This window comes from Pseudopipra pipra, chromosome 10, assembly GCF_036250125.1.
Source record: "Pseudopipra pipra isolate bDixPip1 chromosome 10, bDixPip1.hap1, whole genome shotgun sequence".
Taxonomy (NCBI): domain Eukaryota; kingdom Metazoa; phylum Chordata; class Aves; order Passeriformes; family Pipridae; genus Pseudopipra; species Pseudopipra pipra.
The window spans coordinates 846,821-871,029 of record NC_087558.1 but is presented as its reverse complement, the minus strand read 5'-3'; the positions used below and the strand labels follow the sequence as shown (position 1 = coordinate 871,029).

The following is a 24,209-nucleotide window of genomic DNA, read 5'->3' as shown; positions in this document are numbered from 1 at the left end:
GATACTGTGTGTCAGAGATCTAAATGCTGGAAATCCTGAAATGTGAGTAAATCACACCAACAAGGGAGAAAAGGCAAGAGAATACGTAAAGAAATTAAGTTGAAGAAGCATTTACAGCTGCACAGTGGTGTTCAGGAAAACAAAATGTTAATTCACTGTTGTAAGAGTAATACTGATGTGAATAATTCTCCCTAATTTAAAAGGTTGAATGTCTCACTCTGGAGAACCTGGGCACGGTGTATCCCACACACGAGTGATCAGCCCACAGACCCAGAGCAGGGGCTATTTAAATATGTGTATTGTCTTTTATAAAAGAAACTATGGGAACAGTCTCCGTCCCAGAAGGGGCACGAACCCTGGATGTGACGATGGAGACCAGTATTTAGTGTAGCCTTAAAATCTCCTTGCAGCTTGAAAGCCTACAAAGATCAAACATCAAAGAACATCCTTTTTTTAAAAAATGTTTACACATTCCCCTTTTGCCGGGCGGGGACTGGAACCGGTGTCCCCGCGGGTGCGGGACTCGAACCCGCGGCCCTGCGGCGGGCGGAAGTGCGGCGCTGCCGGGGCGGGCGGTGCCGGCGGATGAGGCGGGGCCGGGCCGCGCGGGGCTCTGCGGGCCGGCTCCATCGGCTCTCTCGGCCCTGTGCGCTCCCTCGGCCCTGCCGCCCCTCCGAGCTGGGCTGGGCCGGGCCGGGCCGCCGCGGCCATGAGCTACGAGCACCGCCGGGACTGGGGCCGCGGGCGCGGCGGCGATGGCGGCTCGGGCTCCGGCGGCCCCTCGGCGGGCGGGCCCGGCGGGCGCGGCGGGCGCGGGCGGCACCCGAGCCACCTGAAGGGCCGCGAGATCGGGCTGTGGTACGCGCGGAAACAGGGCCAGAAGAGCCGCGACACCGACCGGCAGCAGGTGAGGGACACGGGACGGCGGGGGCGCGGCGCGCCCCTCGTGAGCCTTGGCGGGCGGCACCGGGCTGTGTGTGTGTCCCTGTGCTTGGGGCCGCCCCGGGGAACCCTCACTCGTGCCGGGGAACCCTCACAGCTGTGACCGCCCCGCGGAGCCTCCCCGGCTGCGGGCGCGTGTGGCGTTAGCGGGGGGATCCCTGTGCCCTGCACGCTCCGGACAGGCTGTGCTGTTCCCGCAGAGAGCCGTCGTGCGCATGGACGAGCGCAGGGAAGAGCAGATCGTGCAGCTCCTGAATTCCGTCCAGGCTAAGAACGACAAAGAGCAAGAATCCATGTCCTGGTGGTCCGGGGATGAGGAAAGGTAAAGAGACACTGGTTCTTTTAAACTTCCCACAGACTGGCAGGAAGATGTGCTGGAATTTACCTTTAGCGAGTGAGTTGACTTAACAGATATCCTTAGGCTTGTCCACCTGTGTTGTCACACTGAAGTGGTTGCAGTCATTGCTGTAAAACTCTTTTCCATCATTGCTGAGCTTCGGGTGTAACATTTCTACTTAAAATCATAACATCTTGTAACTGATCTCAGGGCCTACTTAGGGTGCATATGTGGGACTTTTAAGCTTCCCTGGTCTCTGGAGTTACTCTTGCAGAGATGGCATTTGACTTGTGTTTTCAGTCATTGTGCAGTTTTGGAGTCTTTTGTCCCCCTCTGTGGAGCAAAGTATGTTCTGAATTCGCTGAGGATTTCAGGTGCTGGAGAACTGGGCAGGTGTGCTGAAATGAGGGCATGGAGGAGCCAGTTACAGTTATAGGGCGCTGAGTCAAGCAGTAATTTTCTGAAAATGTTTTGTTGCTTGGTCGCTTAATTTGTTACAAAAGAACATGTTACTTTTCTAGATACCGATGTAAAGTTTTTGGTGGCTCATAATTTCAGACTTTAATTGGTTCTAGGGCATGCACCATAATGACAGGCTGCAAGAGAAACTGTGCCTGCCCCAGCCCTGGGAGTGTCCAAGGCCAGGTTGGACAGGGCTTGGAGCAACCTGGGCTAGTGGGAGGTGTCCCTGCCCACGGCAGGGGTGGGACTGGATGGGCTTTAAGGTCCTTCCACCTCAAACCATTCCATGATTCTGTATTCCTACGGGCTGGTGGTTCACTGACTGATGGACATCTCAACCCCAAGTTCATGTGTTCCTGTAGTGGCTCCCTGCACGTGGCCAGGCTTAGCTGGGATCATCTCTGAGGTTTCTGTTCTCTGATTCCAGCCCTACAGAACAGCCTGTGAAGGTGAAACCAGATGCTGAAAAGGCTCCTGTAAGACGGAGACCGGCCTTGGAAAAAACATCCCTGGATCGGGATGTGGAATATCTCTTTGAAAAAAATGAGCAGGATACTGATTTAGATGAGCAGCTTAAAGAAGACTTAAGGAAGAAGAGATCTGATCCCAGATATATTGAAATGCAGGTACTTTTTGTTGGATTTTTTTTTTCAGTTGAACTGACCTGCAAATGTACCTGTTTGCAGTTTATTTACTAGGAAGTTGTCATGATGTTACTTTTGTTAAAAATTGCCTTCAGAATTTTATAAGTGCCTATTGATAAGACAATTAGAATCTATAGTTCAAAGATGACACATTGTTTTATTGGGTGGGGTTTTCTTTCTTTTTATGGGTTGTGTCCCTGCACTTATGTCTAAAACTGAAAGCACAGCAATGGGCTCTGAAGGAATCGCTCCTTAGAAACAGAGTTTATGTTATTTTAACATCCATGTATAGAAAGCTGTAAAGTAAAACAGTTGCCATGAACACCAGTTCTCCCTTTGGTACCGGGCCCTGCTCTTGCAGCTGTGTGTGCCTTCCTCAACATGTGCTGAACTTCTGGGTTTAGATCATTTTGCTGAATTTAATGAAACTGAAAACACACATGGAAATAAAGTTATTCCCCGTGGGCCTGGGTTTATATAAGTATTGCTGAGGAGTTTGTCATTATTTCGCAGTTTAGCCTGGATTATAGGTGGAATCTGTTATGTTGCTTCAGTTAAAGAGGTGTTTAAAGATACTTTTATTTTCTATTCCCCAGAGGTTTCGAGAGAAACTCCCCTCCTATGGCATGAGAGAGGTAGGTGTGTGTTTAACTACAGAGATACGTGTTTCTGCTGCTGTGTTGTAAAATAGTGGCTGTACTGCTGGCTCTGACTGCCATTAGTTTCCCAGTCACAGGATAACATCAGTGACAGTAAAGGCTTTTATTAATTGGTGTTAATTCTTCATTTGGTGCCCCTTATGTGAAGTAGAAAGTGAGTATTCTGATAGGTTTGCTTTTGCAGGTTCAGTGACTGATTAGTGAGCTTTGTCCTGAAATTCATCTATTTACCATAATGTCCTTTCTATTAGTGTTTGTTTCCTGAAATTGTCATAATGCCCTTGACAGTCCTTGGGTTTGGGAGGTAGGGGCTGGGAAGCTGTTCCTGGTGGTACAAGAAATGTTAAAATACTGTGCTAAAAACCTTCAGTTCATGCAGTCTGAGAGGCCAACAGGGTAAATGGTGGTTTTTAGTCCCCAGAGACGTACAGGAGGCAAGCAGGAGGCAGAAAACTTTAAAGTGTATTTTAGGTTTGTTTTTTTTAGTCCTTTCATGTTGTTTTCATATGAGATTTAAAGCCAGTGCTCAGGTTGGATGTGCTTTAAACCTTACGCATGGAAAGTGCACATGAGCACCTCCCGTGAGGTTTGAACTAAACTTTAGTTGCAGCGTTGTGACAAACAGCTCAGTGTTCCTTCAGCTGCTGGGACTCTGCTCAAGGGTCACTGCATGGTAGCAGAGAATGGTCAAAACCCTCTAAAACCTGATTTGAACAGTACCTCAGTGACCGTGTTCTCTGTGGAACCAGGAGCTCGTGAACCTGATCAACACCAACCGTGTGACTGTGATCAGCGGGGAGACGGGCTGTGGGAAGACGACGCAGGTGACGCAGTTCATCCTGGACGACCACATCGAGCGCGGGAAGGGCTCCACGTGCCGCATCGTCTGCACCCAGCCCAGGAGGATCAGTGCCATCTCCGTGAGTGCCCTCGGCAGACTGCTTCCTGGGGGGTTATCCCTGTGAATCTCAGCTTTCTGTGTGTTCCTTCTCAGTTACCTGAGGTTCTGTTACAAGCCACGATTTTGTTCCTGTGCACTGATTTGATATTTCACAAGTGTTGGTTGGGGTTTGAGTACTGGCACTGCAGGCTCGTTCTCTGAGTTTAGCCATGTGTTATATCTGGGATTTTAATGGATTTTGCAGTGCAAATGTGAATTAAGATAAAAACTAATGCTGTGTCAGGCCCTCTAGAGGTGGATTAATGACAGGAAAGAGTTTGGCTCTCAAGTGCTCAGTAAATACTCTTCTTGCTAGTTCAGTGTCAAGTGATGAGAGACCCTTGCTTTGCCCTGAGGGAAAGCTCACCCTACTGAAGACGAGTGTGGTTCTGTTCCTCTCAAGTCTGTCCTAGGACACAAACCTGCCCGTGGGTTGCTGACAGGAAACACTGTTCTCAGGGGAGGAGAAAAAGTGGCTTTCAGGGCGTTTCTTTGTTATTTACAGAACTTCTCGGTTCCAGGTATTTCTTGCTGATGAGTAGCTCAATCACAGATCAGCCTGTGGGATTTTTGAGAGTTTTCTTTGTTTTCCCCAGGTGGCTGAGAGGGTGGCTGCTGAGAGGGCAGAGGCCTGTGGCAGTGGCAAGAGCACGGGGTACCAGATCCGCCTGCAGAGGTGAGTGGCTCCTGGTGCTGCTCTTGGGGAAGTACCAGCTATTGGTACACGAAGGAGACAGTTTGAAAAGCAGTCCTTAAATAGCTACTCTCCTGCTGATATTTTCTCCAAAAGGAATTCTTGTGAGTAGCTGGTGTAGGGAATGAGGTTTTTCAGTTTTAGCAAAGAGTTTAAATGCAGTTGCTGTGTTTTATGCAGTATGTGACAGTGACCAGCACCAAGTTGTGCTTTGTCTAGTATGCCCTTTTTTCAGATCTTCTAAAAGGTTCTGCTGTTGGTTGAGCTAAAAGTGATGTCCCTAATCCAGGAATTGCAAGGCAAAATGGAAATCCTAAAGGAGAGAATGGTCTGAGCCATATTTCTGTGGGAAACTATGTAATTGCTACACTTACCTATGGACTAATCCCCTGGGATCAGGTAATAGATGCATTGACAGGAGTTCACAGAGCAAAAGCTCTTACATTTGGAGTCAGCTGTAGTTTTAAAAGGTACCTGAAATGTTACCAGCAAATAATGGAACCTTTATTGTTGAAACAAAACTGCTGGTGAGAGAGGACAGCTCAGCCCTGGCAGCATTTCAGTTAGAGCTTAGAGAGTGTCCCTGCTCTTTCTCTTCAGTGCTCAGTGAGGGCTGTCCCACTGCTGAGCCTGGGCAGCTGCAGCAGTGGGGTCAGCACTGCAGTGTGCAGGTGATGATAAAGGATGTCTGGGCAGTCAGGGCCTCTGTCAGACCCCTGGGTCCTTCCCCAAAGGGATGCAGCTGTGGCCTGGTTCCTGTTCCTCCCCTTGAGCTGTGAGCAAGTCAGTGAGGCACCTTCAGCATGACTGTACTGGCATCTGCACCTGGATCTTAAGCTTTTGAAGTGTTTTTTAAAATACAGAAGAGAACTGAGGAATTCTTATTGTGTCTCTTTCAGTCGGTTGCCAAGGAAACAAGGTTCAATTCTGTACTGTACCACGGGAATTGTCCTCCAGTGGCTCCAGTCCGACAAGTGAGTGTCCCTGTGTGATGAGAAACTGAGTGCAGTGATGAGAGGAGTCCTGACTGTTCTTTCATTTTGCTAAAAACAACTGTTTAAATTCCTCCTCTTCTGTTTTAGGCACTTGTCCAGCATCAGTCACGTAGTCCTTGATGAAATCCACGAAAGAAATCTTCAGTCAGATGTTTTAATGAGCATTATTAAAGATCTGCTAAATATTCGACTGGATCTGAAAGTCATACTAATGAGTGCTACTCTAAATGCAGAGAAGTTTTCCGAGTACTTTGGTAGGTTAAATGCTTCCTAAAAATGTTCCTCTTAAGTAATTTAGGCTTCTACAGTAAAATGCAGTTCTTAAATTATAGAATTGATTTTTATCAAAAGAGGAAATTACTTCGGTTTTCCAGAGAGTTGGCAGCTGCTGGAGATGCTGATTCTCTGTTTTATCTCATCATGAGCAAGTATTGCTTCTGGTTTTGCTCTTCAGACATGCTGTGGAAGTAGAATCCACAGAGTATTTTCCTGTTAAATATTTAGTCATATTTACTGCATTTTAGAATTCTTGGTGTGAGTGGGCAACCAGATTGAACTGTTAGTTGTTCAGTCTCCCAGCTTTATCCTGTGGCTGGAGCCAGGGGAACATGCTGGTGTGCAATACACTGCTTGCTGCCTGTGCTTTTTAACTCAACAGCTTCACTTGGGGGTGAATTTGGTGTATTCCACGGGAATTTGAAAATAAATAATCAGCAAACCCCCACAGACATGACAGCTATATTGCAGAAATAGGCAAGAATTTATTGTCTCTATTACTTCAGTGCAGTGTTTCATTGGTGGTTTTAAAGCTGAGTTATGCCTTCCCCCACAGACCACTGTCCAATGATTCACATCCCTGGGTTCACTTTCCCGGTGGTGGAATATCTGCTGGAAGATGTAATTGAGAAGTTGAGGTAAGTGGGTTTTCTGAACACCATTTCAGAGAGTATTTTGGGGGGGGTTGGCTTAGCATATATGTTCAAAGACTACTTGGAATAAAAAAGAATTGCTTGTGTTTTTGAACAGAAAACCTTCCAAGGGAAGTCTCATAGCTTGTACAGTAATTACAGATGGCACACGGAAATGTTGGCTTGAGGGGGGGAACAATTTTGTTTGTCTTTTGGTGTGGTGGGTTTCAGGCCTCTAAATCAAGCCCATCTTTGTGGCTGTTGAGGCTCTTGCTCTGCCCATTCCCATGTTTGCTGGGGTTGGTGCCTGTTCCTGTAAGGAGGATTTCTGCCTCAGAAGAACCTGAAGAGCCTCCCCTCTGTGGTGTGGCTGAAGCACAAGTGCAGTGCAGTGCAGTCCCTGCAGGTGCCAGTGTGGCTGTGTCTGTCCCCACTGGCAGGTACAGGTGCCAGTGTGGCTGTGTCTGTCCCCATGGCAGGCAGTGCAGTCCCTGCAGGTGGCCAGTGTGGCTGTGTGTGTCCCCATGGCAGGTACAGGTGCCAGTGTGGCTGTGTGTGTCCCCATGCCAGGCAGTGCAGTCCCTGCAGGTGCCAGTGTGGCTGTGTGTGTCCCCATGGCAGGTACAGGTGCCAGTGTGGCTGTGTGTGTCCCCATGGCAGGTACAGCCCCGAGGGCACGGAGCGGCGGCCGCGCTGGAAGAGGGGGTTCCTGCAGGGCCACGTGAGCCGGCCCGACAAGGAGGAGAAGGAGGAGATCTACCGGGAGCGATGGCCCGAGTACCTCAGGCAGCTCAGGGGCAGGTGGGCCCAGGTTACTCCTTTGCTTTAAGTTTTCAGGCAGTTCCTAACATAAATTGGTGCTGTATTGTGTTGCTGGGCTTTAGTAATGGTGGGGCAGCTGCTGCCATGGAAAGTGATGATGGAATTCCTGGCAACCAGGGAAGTGCCTTTGAGCTGTCAGAATTAGCTCCCTTTGCCTGTGCAGACTGTGAGAGTCAGTTGTTCAGTTTAAATTTAAATTTGTTACCTAAATGCAGATTGTTAGTCCCTGGCCAATGCAGGAGGAGGAGATGTATGATCAAAGTGCTTCGAAGGCAGTTCAGTCATGACATGGCAATTCTTAAACTGACAATAATCACACTGAAGTAAATGTGGAGGGGCAGGAATTGATCACAGAACCAAACTGCTCAGAGGTGGGTTAGTGACTGTGTGACTGAGACCTGACAGCAGCAACAGGAGCACGTGGCTCTGTGTGTTCCAGGTTACCAGTGTCTGTGCTTTCCCTGCTGCAGGTATTCAGCAAGCACTATTGATGCCCTGGAAATGATGGATGATGACAAGGTGGACCTTGACCTCATAGCAGCTCTGATCAGACACATCGTGCTGGAAGAGGAGGTACAGTCCTGTCACTGTCACCACTCTGGTGGTGGCACTGGGCTGGGGCCAGGGGCTGTCACACTGTCAGAGCCAGGGCTTACTTTGGCTTATCACACACAGAGAAAGGAAACTACAAATCAAATTTACTTTTAGTTCTTTCTGTGACTGAGTATGTGCTTGTCAAAGGAAGTAGTCTTTGCAGTTTGTAGTAACAGTGACATTTAGTGAAGCAACTGTAGAAAACTCTGAAGGCCATTTTAGTGTACGACTAAATCTCCATTCCTAGTTCCTCTGCACTGGGAGGGAGAGGGCAAGAGCCATACTCAGAGGTGTGTTCACTGCCTTATACCTATATTATTAGAAATATCAAGTAATTTAATGTTTCAGTTGATAGATCATTGAAACTGTGGATAATGAGGATGGCTTTGTTTTTTGTTCTTTCTGTCTTGAAAATTACACAATAGTTCCTCTCTTTTACTTGCACCTTAAATTCTAGTGTTGACATGGCTGTGTTTAAAACACTGCAGGGGACAACATTTAAAATCCAGTTTTTACTTCTTACGTTCAGATAAATACATGTAGCTGGCTCTTTTATAGAAAAAAAATGATTGAACTGTTCCAAATGGGAGTCAGTGAGGTTTCAGGTCTCACAGGTCCAGCAGGTGTATCAGTGTGCAAGTAGATGGCTCTCTGCACAGTGAGTGGTGTGTTCTGACCTCTCTTCCTTCTCTCCCTCTTTTCCCTGTAGGATGGTGCAATTCTGGTGTTTCTGCCAGGCTGGGACAACATCAGCACTTTGCACGATCTCTTGATGTCACAAGTCATGTTTAAGTCAGGTAAAACCAAAATTTTCATGGGAATTGTAGCAGAAGCACTAGTGGCAGACTCTTTTTGCATGGAATTGTTGCTGTTGCACTGGATTCATTTTTAGCTCATCTCTCCTCAGAATAATTGCAGTGTTCAGCAATTTTTGTGTTTCTGTAGTATCCCTCATCTGCTAATGACAACAACTCGTTTTCCTCAGTGTGGGAGTGACAATGGGAAAAACAACCTGACCTGCATCTCCTTCCTGCTGTCCTTTCCTGTGGCTGTGAGAACCCCCCTCCCAAACTAAACTCCATTCTGTGTTTCCTCTGCTCTGGGTTCTCCCGCAGCTCCCGCCCCCTGCTTTGCTGGGAGCTCCCTCCAGCCTGTTTATCTGAGCTTTGTTATGGGCACTAAAGTGTCTGTGCCTGTCTGATACACTTTAACTTGTCCTTTGGCCCATCTCATCTTTCCATCTAACCTCCCGTAGCTGGGCTCTTCACTATTCAGATGTTGCCTTGCAGTATGTGGTGTGTACAGTCCATAGATACAGAATTTCAGTTTATTGAAAGATTGTGTCAGTTTATGTGTTAAACTTGTGCAATTATTAAATAATTTGAGAGTCTAAAAATAAATATAAATTACTGTACATAGCTTTATATATTTTATTAAACTTGTCATGTCATCATAGCATCATAAAAAAGTCCTTTATACCTTTTTACTTTAGAATTTGCCATTATGATACAAGCATCTGTGAAATCAGAGCAAGAAACAGTAGCCTAACTTGCAGCCTATTTTCTCTATTCTGCATGATTGATTTTCCTGTAAAGTTAAAGTTTCTGTGCTTACACCATATCTTTTACTGATTTTTAACTTCCAGATAGGTTTATTATCATACCTTTGCATTCACTGATGCCTACTGTTAACCAGACTCAGGTATGCTGCTCTTTTATTGTAATATTTCACAACTGCAAAAAAAAAAAAAAGAATGAAGCACATGTGTGGTTTTGGCAAACATATAAATGGGCCCTGGCTGATTACAGGTGTTTAAGAAGACCCCACCAGGAGTAAGGAAAATCGTGATTGCAACCAACATTGCAGAGACCAGGTAAATACCTGGCTGTACACACCCAGAAAAGCTGTATATTTATCAAAACAAATGAAAGTGGTAATTTAAAGTATAAACCTGTTTGATGTTTCCAAAAATATATGTTCCTGTGTTTGTGCCATTTGTTTATAACACTATCTTTAGAAATGTTTATAGACTAAACAGAGTTTTCCTAGAATTGTTTTAAACAGACCAATTCAATTGTTTTGAACAATGAAACTATAGGAATACTAAACAATTACTATATTGACTTGCCTTTGTATGAGATAATCTGAGCTTCTCATCCTCTGTGCACCTTCAGAACCCACGTGGGGGCTTCTGCCAGACCCAGCAGAATAAATCAGCCCTGTCTTGAACTCCAGTGAGGCAATTCTTAATGACATTCCAAACACAGAGTTTTTAATTGTTTACTCACAATTTGGGAAGGGATAAAGAGAAGCCAAACCCCTTTCCAGTCCTAGGTCAAGCTTGCAGAGAAGAAGAGTTGAATTTTTTCTGTTTTCTTCCACCAGCATCACAATCGATGACGTCGTGTTTGTGATAGATGGGGGCAAAATAAAGGAGACTCACTTTGACACCCAGAACAACATCAGCACCATGGCAGCAGAGTGGGTGAGCAAAGCCAACGCCAAGCAGAGGAAGGGCCGGGCAGGAAGGTAAGAGCAGTGGGGATGGGGAGGCAGGGTTGGCATGGGGAGGTTTCCATCAGTCCTGGAGCACGTGCTGGGGCTTCTGCTTTGTTCCTGCCATGCCCAGCAGCAGGGCTGGCACAGCTGCCTCCTTCCTGGGGAAGCAGTGGTTCCCTGGTCCTTCTGGGAAGCTGAAGTGACCTGTGCTGCATTTGAGTCCTGAGTTTCCCCCCTACAGAAGAATAAGTCCCGTATTTTATTTTAATTTTTGTTGGAACTGTTTGCCTTCACACCTGATTTATGAGGCTGATCCATTAAAGTGAAAATGGCTTAAAAGTTAATTTCCGTGCTCTCCATGCCTTTTTGCTGCTGATGGGTCTGTGTTTCAGAAGGCTGAAATGGCTTTAACAATTGGATACACTTCAGTTCTAACTCCTTTAGGTGTTTTGGAAAGCTGTTTGTAAACAAACACAATTATAATGTCACAGTTTCATAGAAAAAAGCAAAAAAACAACCGAAGCCAAAGCAGTTGTTTGTTGAAATCACTGCAGAGTTCAGCCAGGCCACTGCTACCATCTGTACAATGGGCTGCGTGCCAGCCTGCTGGATGATTATCAGTTACCAGAGATCCTGAGGACACCCTTGGAGGAACTCTGCTTACAAATCAAGGTAAACAGGACTCTTCAAACATATTTATAATCTACTTTTCCATTGGAATAAGAGGTTGTGAGAACAATTTAATGCAACTGTGAGCCTAAGATTGTCAGATGAAATTTCTGTTACAGCAGAAATGCAGAGTATTTACCAATAATTGCAGCACCTTTTGGAAAAGCACACTTGTACCTGGGTGCATCAAACCCAGGGAAACAGGGTTGTCTGGTATCAGTAAAAGGTGAAGTCTAGGCTGTGCTTTCCCCCAAATGTCACTCAGTCAGAGGAGATTCAGTGAGAATGCCAGTGAGTCAGGGGTGTGATGTCTTAAAAGAATTTTACTACAAAGTGATTTTAGAACTGAGACGAGCTTCCCTTTTTGGCAGTTTGTATTGAATTCCTCATGCAAGCAGAAGGAGTGCCACGTGTGTGTGAACTGAATGAAGAATAGATCCTTCTGTTTCAAATTTCATCATTAATGCATTTTTTCCCTTAGTTCTTAATTAAAGAAATTCTAACTCCAGCTGTGAGGTAGTCACACTATTTCAGTTATGAGGTAACTGCTGACTGATTTTAGGCAGCCATCTTTCTCTGGTTGCTGTAGGCTTTTGTTGTTTTTTCTTGCAGATCCTGAAGCTTGGTGGAATTGCCTATTTTCTGAGCAAACTGATGGACCCACCATCTCGTGATGCTGTCATGTTGGCCATAAATCACCTCATGGAGCTGGTAAAGTGTTGTTTCATATGCAAGGAATACCTGTGTAGAACCATGTTACATGTGTGTTACCAGACAGGTCTGGCTGCACAGGCCTGGACACTGCACCCCTTCCTTTTGTGTGGAGCCCTGATGTGTCCTCACTGCACAGAGGGAGCAAATTCCCGTCACCCAGGATGGTTATGGGCTGCACAGCTGTGCTGGGGCACTTTCTGAATGACTCAAACCAGACACATGGCCCCTGCTCTTCAGTTCCCTGCAGGCATTGCTTTCCCTCTCTGCTCTGCACTGCCCTGCTCAGCCCTCCTGTGCCTGAGGGCATTCTTCTGGGGGCAGACCAGGGATGTGGGAGAAAGGTGTTGTGTGTCATTGGCCCTCTGGATGCTGGAGAAGGAGAGATTAACGACACATTTGTTCTGCTGACTCCTTGCCCTGGTGTTATTTGCACAAATGAGTTGTAGCCATAAATTGAACCCTCTGATTTAGGTACTAGTGGGTGATAGGAGTGTGCTAGTGGCTCTTCCAAGGAAATCCTCCCCATTTCACACGATGTGTTTGTTCTTTCCTTTTTCCCCTGTCCTGGCAGAATGCTCTGGACAGGCAGGAGGAGCTGACTCCCCTGGGTGTCCACCTTGCACGGCTGCCAGTGGAGCCCCACATTGGGAAGATGATCCTCTTTGGGGCCTTGTTCTGCTGCCTGGACCCCGTGCTCACCATTGCAGCCAGCCTCAGCTTCAAGGACCCCTTTGTCATCCCTCTGGTAAAGGGGAATTACAATGAGTGGGGCTTACTGAAATGCTATCGTTTAAAAGCACTTTAATCTGATTTTCCTGTTAATTATATTTTTATTAGTAAGATTGCCATCACATACTACAAATTATTACCTTTGCCTACGGATTATTGGAAGTAGCTATAATTTTCATACCAGTTGCATATGAAGTATTGCTGCATCGATGTACCTTAATTAGGAAAAGAGAACTGTTGTGTCAGGCTGGATATTTTATGGGTTCTAATTTTTAGGGCAAAGAGAAAGTTGCAGATGCAAGAAGAAAGGAGCTGTCAAAGAACACGAAAAGCGACCACCTGACTGTGGTGAATGCTTTCACTGTAAGCACATTTTAATGGGTTTTTTTTCTTCTAGAACTTTAATTCGGGTAATATAGTTGAACCTAAGGAAAAAGTTGATCAGTTTGTGCTCTGTAGGATTTCTTACTTGGCTTCTAAAGAAACATAAAACCAAACTGATTGTCACCCTTCTAGTGTTGAGGAATCTTGTCTCCAGGCTCAAATACCTGATTTCTGGTGGATAAGTCTGTCAAAGAGACTTAGAAAACTTAATCTTATAGTTTACCTTGCTAAGTTGTTCGTTCTTGTCCTTCTGGCCTCTATGAGAGGCCAGAGCTGACTTTAGAAGTGTTAGAGATTGAGCTGTGTTTTGTTGGGTTGAGAAGAGAAGGAAATAAATGGCCTATTGAAAAATGCAGTTTCTGCCCAGGACTGTTAATAACAAATGATGTTGTGGCAAATGTAGCCAGATTTCACTGCTCCCCATGAAAACCACAAGTTTTCAATTCAAAACATGAAGTTGTGTTTTTCTGCTCACTGCTGTGTACACATAAACAAAGAGATCCAAGGATTTACTTTCTCTCTTGGAGGGAAGGATGTAACTGCTTTGTTTGTTCACCTCCAGTTTTTGCTGGCCTTAATTTTGTGGTGTGTTTCCCTTACAAACCCCCTGGAACTATGGTTTTTATGTCTAGGGCTGGGAAGAGACTCGGCGTCGTGGCTTCAGGACTGAGAAGGACTATTGCTGGGAGTATTTCCTGTCCTCCAACACCCTGCAGGTAACAGCCCCTGGCAGGTTGAGCTGTGGGCTGTGGGGCCCAGCAGGGCTTTGCTCAGCACCGCTCTGGGGCCGTGGCTGTTCTCTCCTAGATGCTGCACAACATGAAGGGGCAGTTTGCTGAGCACCTCCTCGCAGCTGGGTTTGTGAGCAGCAGAGACCCCAAGGATCCCAAATCCAACACCAACTCGGGTAACTGTGCAGGGACATGGAGCCTTTCTGAGGGCTGGAGCCTCAGCTTGCAGAGCTGCCTGACTGACTGCCCTGTCTCCTACAGATAACGAGAAGCTGCTCAAAGCCGTCATCTGTGCTGGCCTCTATCCCAAAGTGGCAAAGATCCGGCCCAGCTTCAGCAAAAAGAGAAAAATGTGAGGGCTTGGTTTAATGCTGGTTTGTGTTGAGGGCGATTTGTGCATGGGGTGGTTTGGAAAGGTGAAGCAGTGGCTTGAGTGCAGGAATGAATCTCACTTTATAGCTCAAGTCATGCCTGTGGGTTACTCCTTTGAGAAGGGCAGGTGAGAGTGTGGGTTGTTGATCTCTTAACATTTAGATACCTGCTGGTATTGGAATAATTTGTGTGACCTTATCGTGCCGTGGGTAATGTTCCAGTATATCAGTAGCACTGCTCCAAAGGGCTCCTGCCCTCATCTGTGTTCTGCAGCAGCAGTTCAGACACTGACATTTCTGGTTGTTTGGCAAGATAGAGCACAGAAATCCTGGTCTGTTGATTTATCACTTCTTATAGTATCAGACTTTTTTTTTCCTTTGAAGGGTGAAAGTTTGCACCAAGACAGATGGATCAGTTAATATTCATCCCAAATCAGTTAATGTGGAGGAAACCGAGTTCCATTATAACTGGCTCGTGTACCATCTGAAGATGAGGACCAGCAGTGTAAGTGAGGGGTTATGTTTGTGTAGGTTAATTTGGTATCCCTTTGTAAATGAGGTTGGATCAGGGTTCAGAGGGGATGTGAGCAGCCTTTGTTCTGGAGCCTTCCTGTCCCGGGCCATTTCTTTTACACACCATCAGTTATGTTCTTGGTGATATGGGAGTATTGTGCCACAAATAACTAACTTTTGTGGTTTAGTGGTTGGGGGTTTTTTTGAAGGACTTGGATTTTTTTTTTACAGTTCTGGCAATAACAGGTGTAAATTTTATTTGAATTTATTTTTTTCATTTCAGTCCAGTCTAACACTTAATCAATATGCTGAAATATTCCCCCTTCATCGTTATGGAGCAGCTGGTTTGATTTCACCACTGTGTGAAGGACTGTATTTGGGACCATTTTTGCTCCTGTTCAGTCTGATTTTATATAAATTTTTTTGAACTGAGTTGCTTCATATGTCTTGCAGATCTGTGATTGAATCATGATTTTCTGGAATTCTGTAGGATTCTCATTAAGAGTTACTGGTGGCCCTTAGGATGTTCTGAGGGTGATCAGCCAACTTTGCTGTCGTGCAGATTTACCTGTATGACTGTACAGAGGTGTCTCCGTACTGCCTCCTGTTCTTTGGAGGGGATATATCCATCCAGAAGGATAAGGACCAGGACACCATCGCTGTGGATGAGTGGATTGTTTTCCAGTCTCCAGCAAGAATAGCACACTTGGTGAAGGTGACTATGTTTAGTAATAATAACGTACATGGAAGGCTCAGGAACACTGATCCGTGGGAATTTCTGGATTTGCTATTACTGTGTGCCTACGGATTCATCACTCAGGGAGATAGTGGTTGAAATGCACTCCCAGTGAACTACACAAAGAAAACAAAAGAGATCAACTTTTCCACAGCAGAAGCTGGAGGATGACTTGGTCAGTCCACGAAAACGTGAGGATGGGGCTCCTCAGCTAGCAGGAATGAGTTCTAATAGAGCTGTTTAATATTAGATCCCAGAAATCATACCTGACTTTTTTTTTAAATGTTATTTTTTTTATTTTTTTTTTTAAACCAGTATTTTTAATCCTGAAATAGTCAGCTAATGGATGTGTGGGCTGAGATGGGCATCTGCCATGAAGGGTAATGCTGCTGGTTTTTGAGGGACAGTGTTTGATGGCAGCAATAGCAATGTGGGAATGAACTGGTGGGAGAAGAGCAGGTGTAAAGGTCAGGAGATCAGGGGGACTGAACTCCTGTGGCAATGTTGTGTGTAGCTCTAACTCCCTGTCTCTTTCCTTTTTTCTTTTTTTTTTCCTTCCACAACAAACACTTTCCAGAATCTAAGACAAGAACTTGACGATCTTCTACAAGAAAAAATTGAAAACCCGCACCCCGTGGACTGGAACGACACGAAATGCAGGGACACGGCCGTGCTGACAGCGATCATAGACTTGATCACCACGCAGGAGAACGAGGGGCTGCGCAACTACGCCCCGCGCTTCCAGGGCGAGCGCTGCAGCTGACACACCGGGGCTGCCCCGCACACAGCAGAGCCACCTTTTTTATCATAGCATTTCTTTAGCTAGAGGAAACACTTTTCTAGGGTAAGCTGGCATTTTCCTCATCCTGAAGAGCAGTTCCTTGGGTAGTTGGCAGTGTCTGTATATGCATGTGTTCTGTGTCCAGTGTAGCTCCTGAAGTGAGGGAAGGGCACTGTTGGGTCATGTATGGTTCTTGTCCTGACGTAGCTGTTTTTGTTGGGTTTTTACCCACCAGGTAAGAGATATTTGAAAAGCCTGCTAAAATACTGCTTAGTAATACCTAAACTGTTCTTGCTGCTGGAGAAACATCTCAAAAGACTTTTTTTTTTTTTAATTGGGGGTGGTGAGTAATTACAGTGGCTGTGTTATTCCAGCTGTGCAGCAGTCTGCTCACCAGCACTTCCACAGAAGGTAATTACAGCTTAATTAATCTAAACTTGAAAACACTTGTTAAATTTGTACTGTGGGAGGAAACAATCTTCAGAAATATTCTCTTCTTCTGCCTTTCATCCCATTCAATTAATCTTTATTCAGTCCCCATCCAACCTCACTACTGGCAGAAATTGCAGCTTACAGGAAGTATGGTTAGATAAAAGGCACGGTGGAATATGCTTTAAGGTTCGTTGCATTCGAGTTTTTTGATTTTTTTTTTTTTTAAAGTCCATGTAAGGGTTATATTATTACATTAAAAGTCTTTTCTTTAAAGTGCTATTTCATCTGTTCTCAATGTTTTGAATGTTATTCTGTTTTGAATAATTTCCAGCTATGGAAGAACATTTGAATAACAAAGCTTGTTTAGGATTTTGAGGTTTATCCTCAAGAAATGAAGCTCTTGTGTTGCCTTTTATTTGCCTGGAAATATAACTCTTCTCTCTTCTGTGGGGTTTTGGGGTTTTTTTCTGTGCAAAAATGACTTTGGATCATCAAGCTTGGGAGGATTTATGTGCTTTATCCTGAAGAAAACAGCAGATCAGGTGAAATTAATTTATTTTTTTTTTAACAGAAGTAAGTCGAACTTAGTGACTAGAAGGTGCTTCCCATTGGGTTAACAAGGGATGGAGGATGTCAGGCTCATTGTTTCCCCCCACAGCTGAAAATAATGCATAGTTTAACCTCCCTCCTGCCAACCGTTTTACCCCCAGGTGTTCTAGATAATGAAGGGGGGGAAGAACATCCTGCCTTGGGGGTCCTGGGTGCACAAGGGAGTTGGAGGGAGAAGCAGCACGGTGGCTGCAGGGAGTGGGGAAGAGCCGGGCCGGGAGGGCTGTGAGAGGTGTGGAAGAGCCAGACCGTGAGGGCTGTGAGAGGTGTGGAAGAGCCGGGCTGGGAGGGCGGCTTGGAAGACAAGCTGCGCCGAGAGCAGGGAACAATGGTGCTGCTGGAGGTGAGCCCTGGAATCAAAGTGGGGGGAAATAGGGGTTAAATTACTGATAATTGTGTGGAAAAAGGAATGAAATGAATTCCAGAGTGTAATTTCGGTGCTGGGGACAAGGGCTGTCGTGCCAGGGAGGAGCGAGCAAGATGGCGGCGCGGGGAAGGAGGAGGGAACAAAATGGCGCCCGGCGCTGAGGGGCAGCGCAGCAGGGGCTGGTGGCACCAGTGAGCCCAGTGTCAGTGTGTGAGTGTGGGGCAGGAACTACAGCTCAGCAGAGGGTCCCACTGCAGACTGGATTTATTGATGAAAGGTTAGTGGTAATGCTGTTACTGGCAGTGCTGGATTAAAAATCGTGAAAATACAGGCTGGCACGTGGTACCTGCTTTATTCTCCTTGTCCGTTGTTTTTGCAGTACTTAAATGATGGTTAAATTTTTAATTAATAACAGAAAGAGCAAAAGGAAATGGTAGCAGAAGCAGAGCCTGGGTGAGAATGGCAGCGATGTTTGAAGGAAGGTGCCTGTTCTCTCAGACCCTGCATTTGGAACGATCCGGGCCAGGCAGCCCAAGGGCCACCCCAGAAGGGACACACCTGAGGGTCACGGGCTGGGGCAGTCACATCTGTGCTTAGGAAGTGTCTAATGTCTAAATAATGATGCTGACTGTGCTTGAAACATAGCTTAACGTCCTTTTAAGTGGAAAAGTATCAGAAACCTTTGTTCTTTGAGTTTGAGCCTGTTCCAAATGCCAGGTGAGCTGGTTTGTGCTGGGATAGTTTTCCTCACTAGTGTGTCTGGTGCTGTGTTTGGATTTGTGATGTAAATACCATTATTCCAGGTATGAAGTTTTGATAAAAATCATTTGCAGACTACAGCAGATAAATCCTTGGATTTCCTCCATCTTGGTGTCAAAATTTATTCTAGATTTATTTCCAGCACTTGTGTTCTGTCCACTTGTTTTCCCTACGTGTGTTACTTTAGGAACAGAAAATACAGGTCCAGAGTGTAAGGGACATGCCTGTGAGTGATGCTGAGCACAGGCTGTGCTCTGTCAGGGTGTGTAGGTTGACTAAAGTGTGCTATTTTTACCTTTTTATTTTCAGCAAATTAGCTTTGCATAATGGGAACAAATGTACTCCTTGCCATGGCAGTCAAGAACAGCACTGCATTACAGCATGTCTTAAAAGTTCAGCAGATAAAAATATTTATTATGTTGTAGGGCTGATATAAAGAAGCAGAAAAGAATAACTGTTCCTTATGTGTGTCACAAGTAGGAGATGCTGAGACAGGCTGGAGTCAGGTGGGCACTGGATTTCTGAGCAGGTGCTGGGTGGCCCTCAGGAGCCCACAGACACACCTGGGCACCTCAACTTTGAATCAGGGAACAGAGAGCATTTTGTTTTTTAAGCATTTTAGTTGCTTAAAACCTGGCTCTAGAAGTCAGAAGGAAGGGGTGCACATTCCAGGCCTTCCAAAAATGAGAGTTTTAATTTTACAGTAACAAACTCCCACCTCTATTCTGTCACTGCTGGGTGCTTAATTGAAAACGAGATACTGGTGTCAAGTCCACCTCTAATTAAAAAGGAGATGCAGGAGAGCACGTGTGTCTGTGCATGTGCAGAGTGCACAGGGTGTGAAAGTGCTGAGTTTTTTGGATCACACTCTTTGTAATTAGAAGTTCTCATCGTTTAGCTCCAACTTGCTCTAAATTACTTTTTTTTTGCTAATGAAAATATTGTGCAGTTGCTGTAAGGGAAAAAAACCAACCCCAAACCCCTGAGGTTTTGAAAACTTGTTTATACAAATGTTCAGATAAATTGCTTTTTATGCCTTAAATTTCTAAGCTCTCTTTAAGCTACGCTGGAATTTAGAGTGCAAGTCCAAGGCAGCACTAGTAGAGCAATCACCCTGTGTGCCACCCCCAGGTAAGGTGTGCATTGTAACTAATGCCACCTTGAAAATGTGATTTAACCCTGGGTCAGCCCTGCAGTGGTTGGACCAGGCGAGTGGTGCAGGTCCCTTCCCCCGAACTGTGGCCAAATTATAGAAAGCAGAGGTAACTGAAGGCTCTTTTTCCATCTCCTGCTTCTCGTTAGCCATCAGCTGTTCTCCCAGGCCTGTGATCTACACCATGGCTTCAAGGCCACACAGGTAAATTGGATCTGTGGCAGATGAAGTAGGACACAGGATGGTGCTATTTATCTTTACAGAACAGGAATAGTTGAAATGTGACAGCTTCCCAAAGAGTTTTCTTTGACAGGAATGACATTAAACAACTGGCATTTTAATTCACGCCATTAAAAAAAATTCAAAGCTTTTTTTAGTAAGGATTTAAAAGCATTTTATTGATTGTTGTCCTATAAAATCAGAGAAGTCTTTAATTCCTGAAGAACTGTGTCCAACGATAGGAAAAATGAAAAATGTCTTTAAAAAACATTACAGCATTTTTTGAAAAACTAGGTATGAAAAATATATACAAGGTATTAAAAAATCTGAATAAAATTAATGCCTGGATTTATACATTCAGTTATGTGTTAAACATCTGCCTGTGTACAATAAATTTGTTAAAACAGTAGCAGTCTTTTTACTATGTTAAATAAGTCTTTGTTCAATTTACAGTTTCTGTCATTACCATTTTATCAGTCCTCTTTTAAATTAATTTACAAGGCTGTATAACCACTGTCAGACTGTCCAGGTAAGTACTTTTGTACAAAATTATTACCTTCCTAATACAGTTTAAATTGTTAGAGACAGACATTTACAAACACCCAATTCACTCACCAATGAAATCAGCATATTACAGACTATAAAACAACCTCCATCCAGCCCCTGTTCTGAGGCTGGGGAAGGCAACAAGAAGAAAGCCTTGGTACTACAAGTTGTCCCCTCGTTTGTATGAGCAGTATTTAGCTGCTGAGTCAGCAGCTGGTCCTTACCCGGTGAGGGTTTGCATCCCACAGTCCCCTGAGCTCTGCTGAGCACAGGGCAGCACCAGCACAGCTCCTGCCAGGCTGTTCCTCCGGCACTGCCCGAGCTCTGATGGTGCCCACAACAGAGAGGAGACCTGGCACCTCAACCAAACTGTGCAGCTCTTCACTCTCCCTCTGCTGTGGATCCCACAGGACGATAAAGGTGCAGGTAAGTGGAGTTCAGCAGAACACGGAAAAACTATCTCCAGTACTGAAGAGCAGAAACCCCCCAGTCCCAGACCAAAGTACTTCATGTTCCTGCAGCCCATCAAACTCCTGCTCTGAAACAGTAATTGAATCACAGGAGCTCGTTAAACACCTGAGGAAACCAGGAACAAATCGGCCCCATTTTCAGCAGTTACTCTCTGCTAAAATACCTGGGCCAAGATGGATCAGCACCACCTGCTTTGCAGAGTGTGGTACCTTGTTTTTGCTTTCAGAAATCCTTTCACCACTGCAGAACTAAAAGGAGACAGTCTGAGCTGCCTGACAGTGTTTAACTGTTAAGAGACCACTCCAGCTGGAGGCACAGCTCTGGATTCTTCTGGAGCTTCTGCCAGCTTTGCTTGTGCCAAGGCCCGGGCTGTCCCTGGATTTGCACTGGAGAGGTAGGTTGGCCTTCCTGAAGTACAGAGCTGGTTGTTCTAGTTTAGGTCACACAGGTTCTGACACAAGTGGGAAGTATCCCATTAACACCCTGGCTGGTACTGGGACTGGCCCACTGCAGCTCTTTGGGACACCCCAGCATTGCTGTTCACCTCCAGCTCCATGGATGGGGCGTGTCTGCTGTCCCGTGTCCTGTGCAGCTCGGGGGAAAGCAAGTCAGGATGCTGGAAAACGGAGGGAGCAAGAACAGAAGGAGGCAGGGATGGAGCAACTGAAGCCAGAACTGGAACGCGAGTGAGAAGGATGCAGAGCTGAGCTCCCAGGACACTGCTGTGAGCTGCACTCTGCTCCTGGTCTAACCAGGCTTCAGTTCGGAGCTCTCGGAAGGCAAAGCGAGGACGGACACGAGTATCCAATCAGCAGTGCTCTGGTGAAGGGGGTGTGGGCTCCAGTGCCCCCCATCCCACAGGGAGCCCCCAGCAGCGGGTGCAGAGCGTGGTGTGGGACAGGAACACGCTACACGTTGGTTTCCAGCCCCAGCAGGCGCCCCATGCGCTCCATGTTCTTGTCCAGGGTGGCACGGCAGGTGATCTCCTTGGCACACTCCATGGGGAACCAGCCCCGCTGCCCGTCCCGCAGCCGCTCCCCCTCGTACCAGCCTGCAGGGACAACAGGGACCATCACAGCTCTGTCACACCTGGCTGGCCTGCACGGAGGGGACACTCACAGCCATCACACACCTTATACACCTGCCTTGGCACTGAATAAAGGACCACATTAAGGGAGATTTGGCAGCTTTTTATACAGGCAGACTAGGGAAGAAAGTCTACGTAAAATGTATTACACAATTTCACTGGTTTTTTTATATTGTAATTAAAATATAATTTGCAATAATGACTATACTATCACTGCAATCTAAAGAGAGCAGCACAAGTGACAGCATCTTGGATTTCATACGTAACACTGAGTAACATCCAGCTGGGATTTATCCCTCAAGTTCTGGCAGTGTCCTGCCTCCCTGAGCCAGCACATGGTGCTGTCAGTGGAGTCACAGACATGTCCAGGCATGAACCAGTTTTGATCTTGGGGTGCTTGATGCTGTGGAAAACCTCAGCAAACTCCCTGAGCCAGAGCTGTGCCTGTAGCAGGCAGGGAAGCTCAGGCCATGGCACTACTCAGACTGGGGATGCTTCTCGTGGACAACCCTGGCACTCACTGGAGTGTCTGAGCTCCTCATTTTTAGATAAATGCAATTTCTTATTTGTGGACATATCAAAACCAGGCAGCACACACGTTCTGCAGCTGGTTATACTCTGCTCATCTGCTGCCCAACAGAGCCTGTCCTTTAGAAACCTGAACCCAGATGTCCAGGCTTTTCTTGGAAGCTGAACCTTTTCTCAGTTGAAGCCCATGCTATTAGAACCAATTTTTTCCAGCTGGATCCCCTGCAGAGGTGGTTATGACTGACAGCCAAACCTTCACTCACCATCATTCACTTTTTGATAAACCAGAACGACATCAGCCACTTGGAGGGACAGTTCATCGGCCTGCTTGGCTGTGTATGTCCTGATGATCTCCACCTGAGCCAGAGCTGGGGAGGAACAAGCCAGGCTCAGTTAAACCAAGCTCAGAGCAGTGCACCTCATTAAAGCACACAGACCATTCATTCTTTTTCAAACCTCCAGGGTGCACTCCCCCCGTGCCCCTCCCCTGGGCAGTCCCACCCCCGAGGGTCACTCACTGGTCCTGTCGGTGTGCAGCCCGTCGCTGTCCTGCCCCAGCGCTGTGATCCACCGCGCCCTGTCACTCCTGCAAGGCAAACACAGCCCCGTGTCCCAGATCATGCTCTTGAGAGTGCCAGCACTGAGACTGCCCTTATCTCCTCCAGAGTCAGCACATATCTCCTGAGCACCTGGGAGTAACCTGGGTGTATCACCAGTGTGTGTATTTTGTGCCTTAGTGACGGGACGATACAAAGGTCTAACCTAACCCCGGTTCTTTTGTCCTCAGGAGCCACACACCACAGGAGGTGACAAAACTGAACAACTGTGCTGGAAATCTTTGTGTCAGAGAAAACATTTCAGTTTTACCTGCACAAACCCCTGCTCCATAGGCACTCTGACCCACCCAGCTTGGCCTTGGAGATTCCCTTCCCAGCCTGCTCAAAGTACAAGATAAGACTGTAAAAATAGGTAATTTTTAAATACAGGAAATTCTTTTCAGCCTCTTCCTCTGAGTGATGATCCACTATTTATACTGCAAACAGTACAGAACAAATCAATAATAAATCTGAAGAACAAAATGTCTTTTCATCCAAAGCCCAGACAACTAAAAATGTCCTGCATTTTTTCCCCAATAAAATCGCATTTTCAAACAAGTCTGAATCATCTGCTGCCTTCATAATGAGTTCTTTCATAGAAAGCATTGATGATCTTTAGTTTCTTTCAGGGTTATTCTAAACTTTGAAAGCAAACCTAAAACTATCGATTTTTCCAGGCAGGGATATGTCTGGAGCTCTCCCTTTCATGTGTCTGTCCCGCCTCCAGCTTCCCCCAACAAACAGACCCTCTCAGTGCTGGGGAGGTCGTGCGGAAGTTAATGGCCCTCGGAGCCACGCTGGGCACCCACAAACAGGACCCTGGTTGTTGCTGCTCACACTGCCCAGGAGAACAAGGACCAGGCTCTCCCAGCAGGGACAGCTCTCCTCCTCCCACTGCTGCCCCATCCACACCCGCAGCTCAGTGCCAGGGACTGGGCTCAGTGTCTGCCCGCTCCCACCCCGGGCATGGGACACTCCTGTCCCCGTCCTGCCACGGTGGGACAGCCCTGACCCGGGTGAGGGACCGGACACAGCTGTGACACCACCCGCCGTTACCGCAGCCCCTACTCACTGAGTCTCTGCTCCCAGCAGCATCTCCACCCTGTCCCCTGCGTGGTTGCTGAGCACCAGCAGCCTGAAGAGGTGGGCGGCAGAGCCCCGCGAGTGCAGCACCGCGTTCCTCCCGGGAGAGCAGCCGGGCTCCTCCTCGCAGGGCTGCACCACCAGCTGCTCCCGCAGCGAGTGCTCCGTCACCGTGTAACTCTCCTCACTGCGGGACAGAGCGGCACAAACACACCCCGGGTTAATGGCTGGCTTC

The 24,209-nt window shown here is 46.5% G+C and overlaps 2 protein-coding genes across 2 annotated transcripts in view; one reads left to right on the top strand and one right to left on the bottom strand.

Annotated features, from left to right (window-relative positions):
• The first annotated feature begins 601 nt into the window (after nucleotides 1-601).
• DHX36 (DEAH-box helicase 36) lies at nucleotides 602-20,072 on the top strand. The gene is made up of 25 exons (XM_064665677.1): nucleotides 602-907; nucleotides 1,143-1,264; nucleotides 2,169-2,367; nucleotides 2,982-3,020; nucleotides 3,794-3,964; nucleotides 4,581-4,660; nucleotides 5,578-5,652; nucleotides 5,761-5,927; nucleotides 6,506-6,587; nucleotides 7,242-7,382; nucleotides 7,874-7,976; nucleotides 8,707-8,794; nucleotides 9,643-9,698; nucleotides 9,806-9,870; nucleotides 10,383-10,526; nucleotides 11,051-11,168; nucleotides 11,778-11,876; nucleotides 12,451-12,624; nucleotides 12,885-12,971; nucleotides 13,625-13,708; nucleotides 13,800-13,899; nucleotides 13,985-14,075; nucleotides 14,479-14,599; nucleotides 15,170-15,322; nucleotides 15,921-20,072. Exons 1-25 carry the CDS (start codon nucleotides 710-712, stop codon nucleotides 16,104-16,106), a joined length of 2,943 nt encoding a protein of 980 aa, XP_064521747.1. The 5' UTR covers nucleotides 602-709; the 3' UTR covers nucleotides 16,107-20,072.
• A 900-nt stretch (nucleotides 20,073-20,972) lies between these two features.
• ARHGEF26 (Rho guanine nucleotide exchange factor 26) overlaps nucleotides 20,973-24,209 on the bottom strand; it is a 30,006-nt gene continuing 26,769 nt past the window's right edge. Inside the window, exons 11-14 of the mRNA XM_064665676.1 lie at nucleotides 23,964-24,161; nucleotides 22,814-22,881; nucleotides 22,559-22,663; nucleotides 20,973-21,731 (exon numbers count right to left, since the gene is read on the bottom strand). Of these exons, the coding sequence (XP_064521746.1) occupies nucleotides 21,589-21,731; nucleotides 22,559-22,663; nucleotides 22,814-22,881; nucleotides 23,964-24,161 (514 nt within the window). The 3' untranslated portion in view covers nucleotides 20,973-21,588. The remainder of the gene's footprint in view (nucleotides 21,732-22,558; nucleotides 22,664-22,813; nucleotides 22,882-23,963; nucleotides 24,162-24,209) is intronic.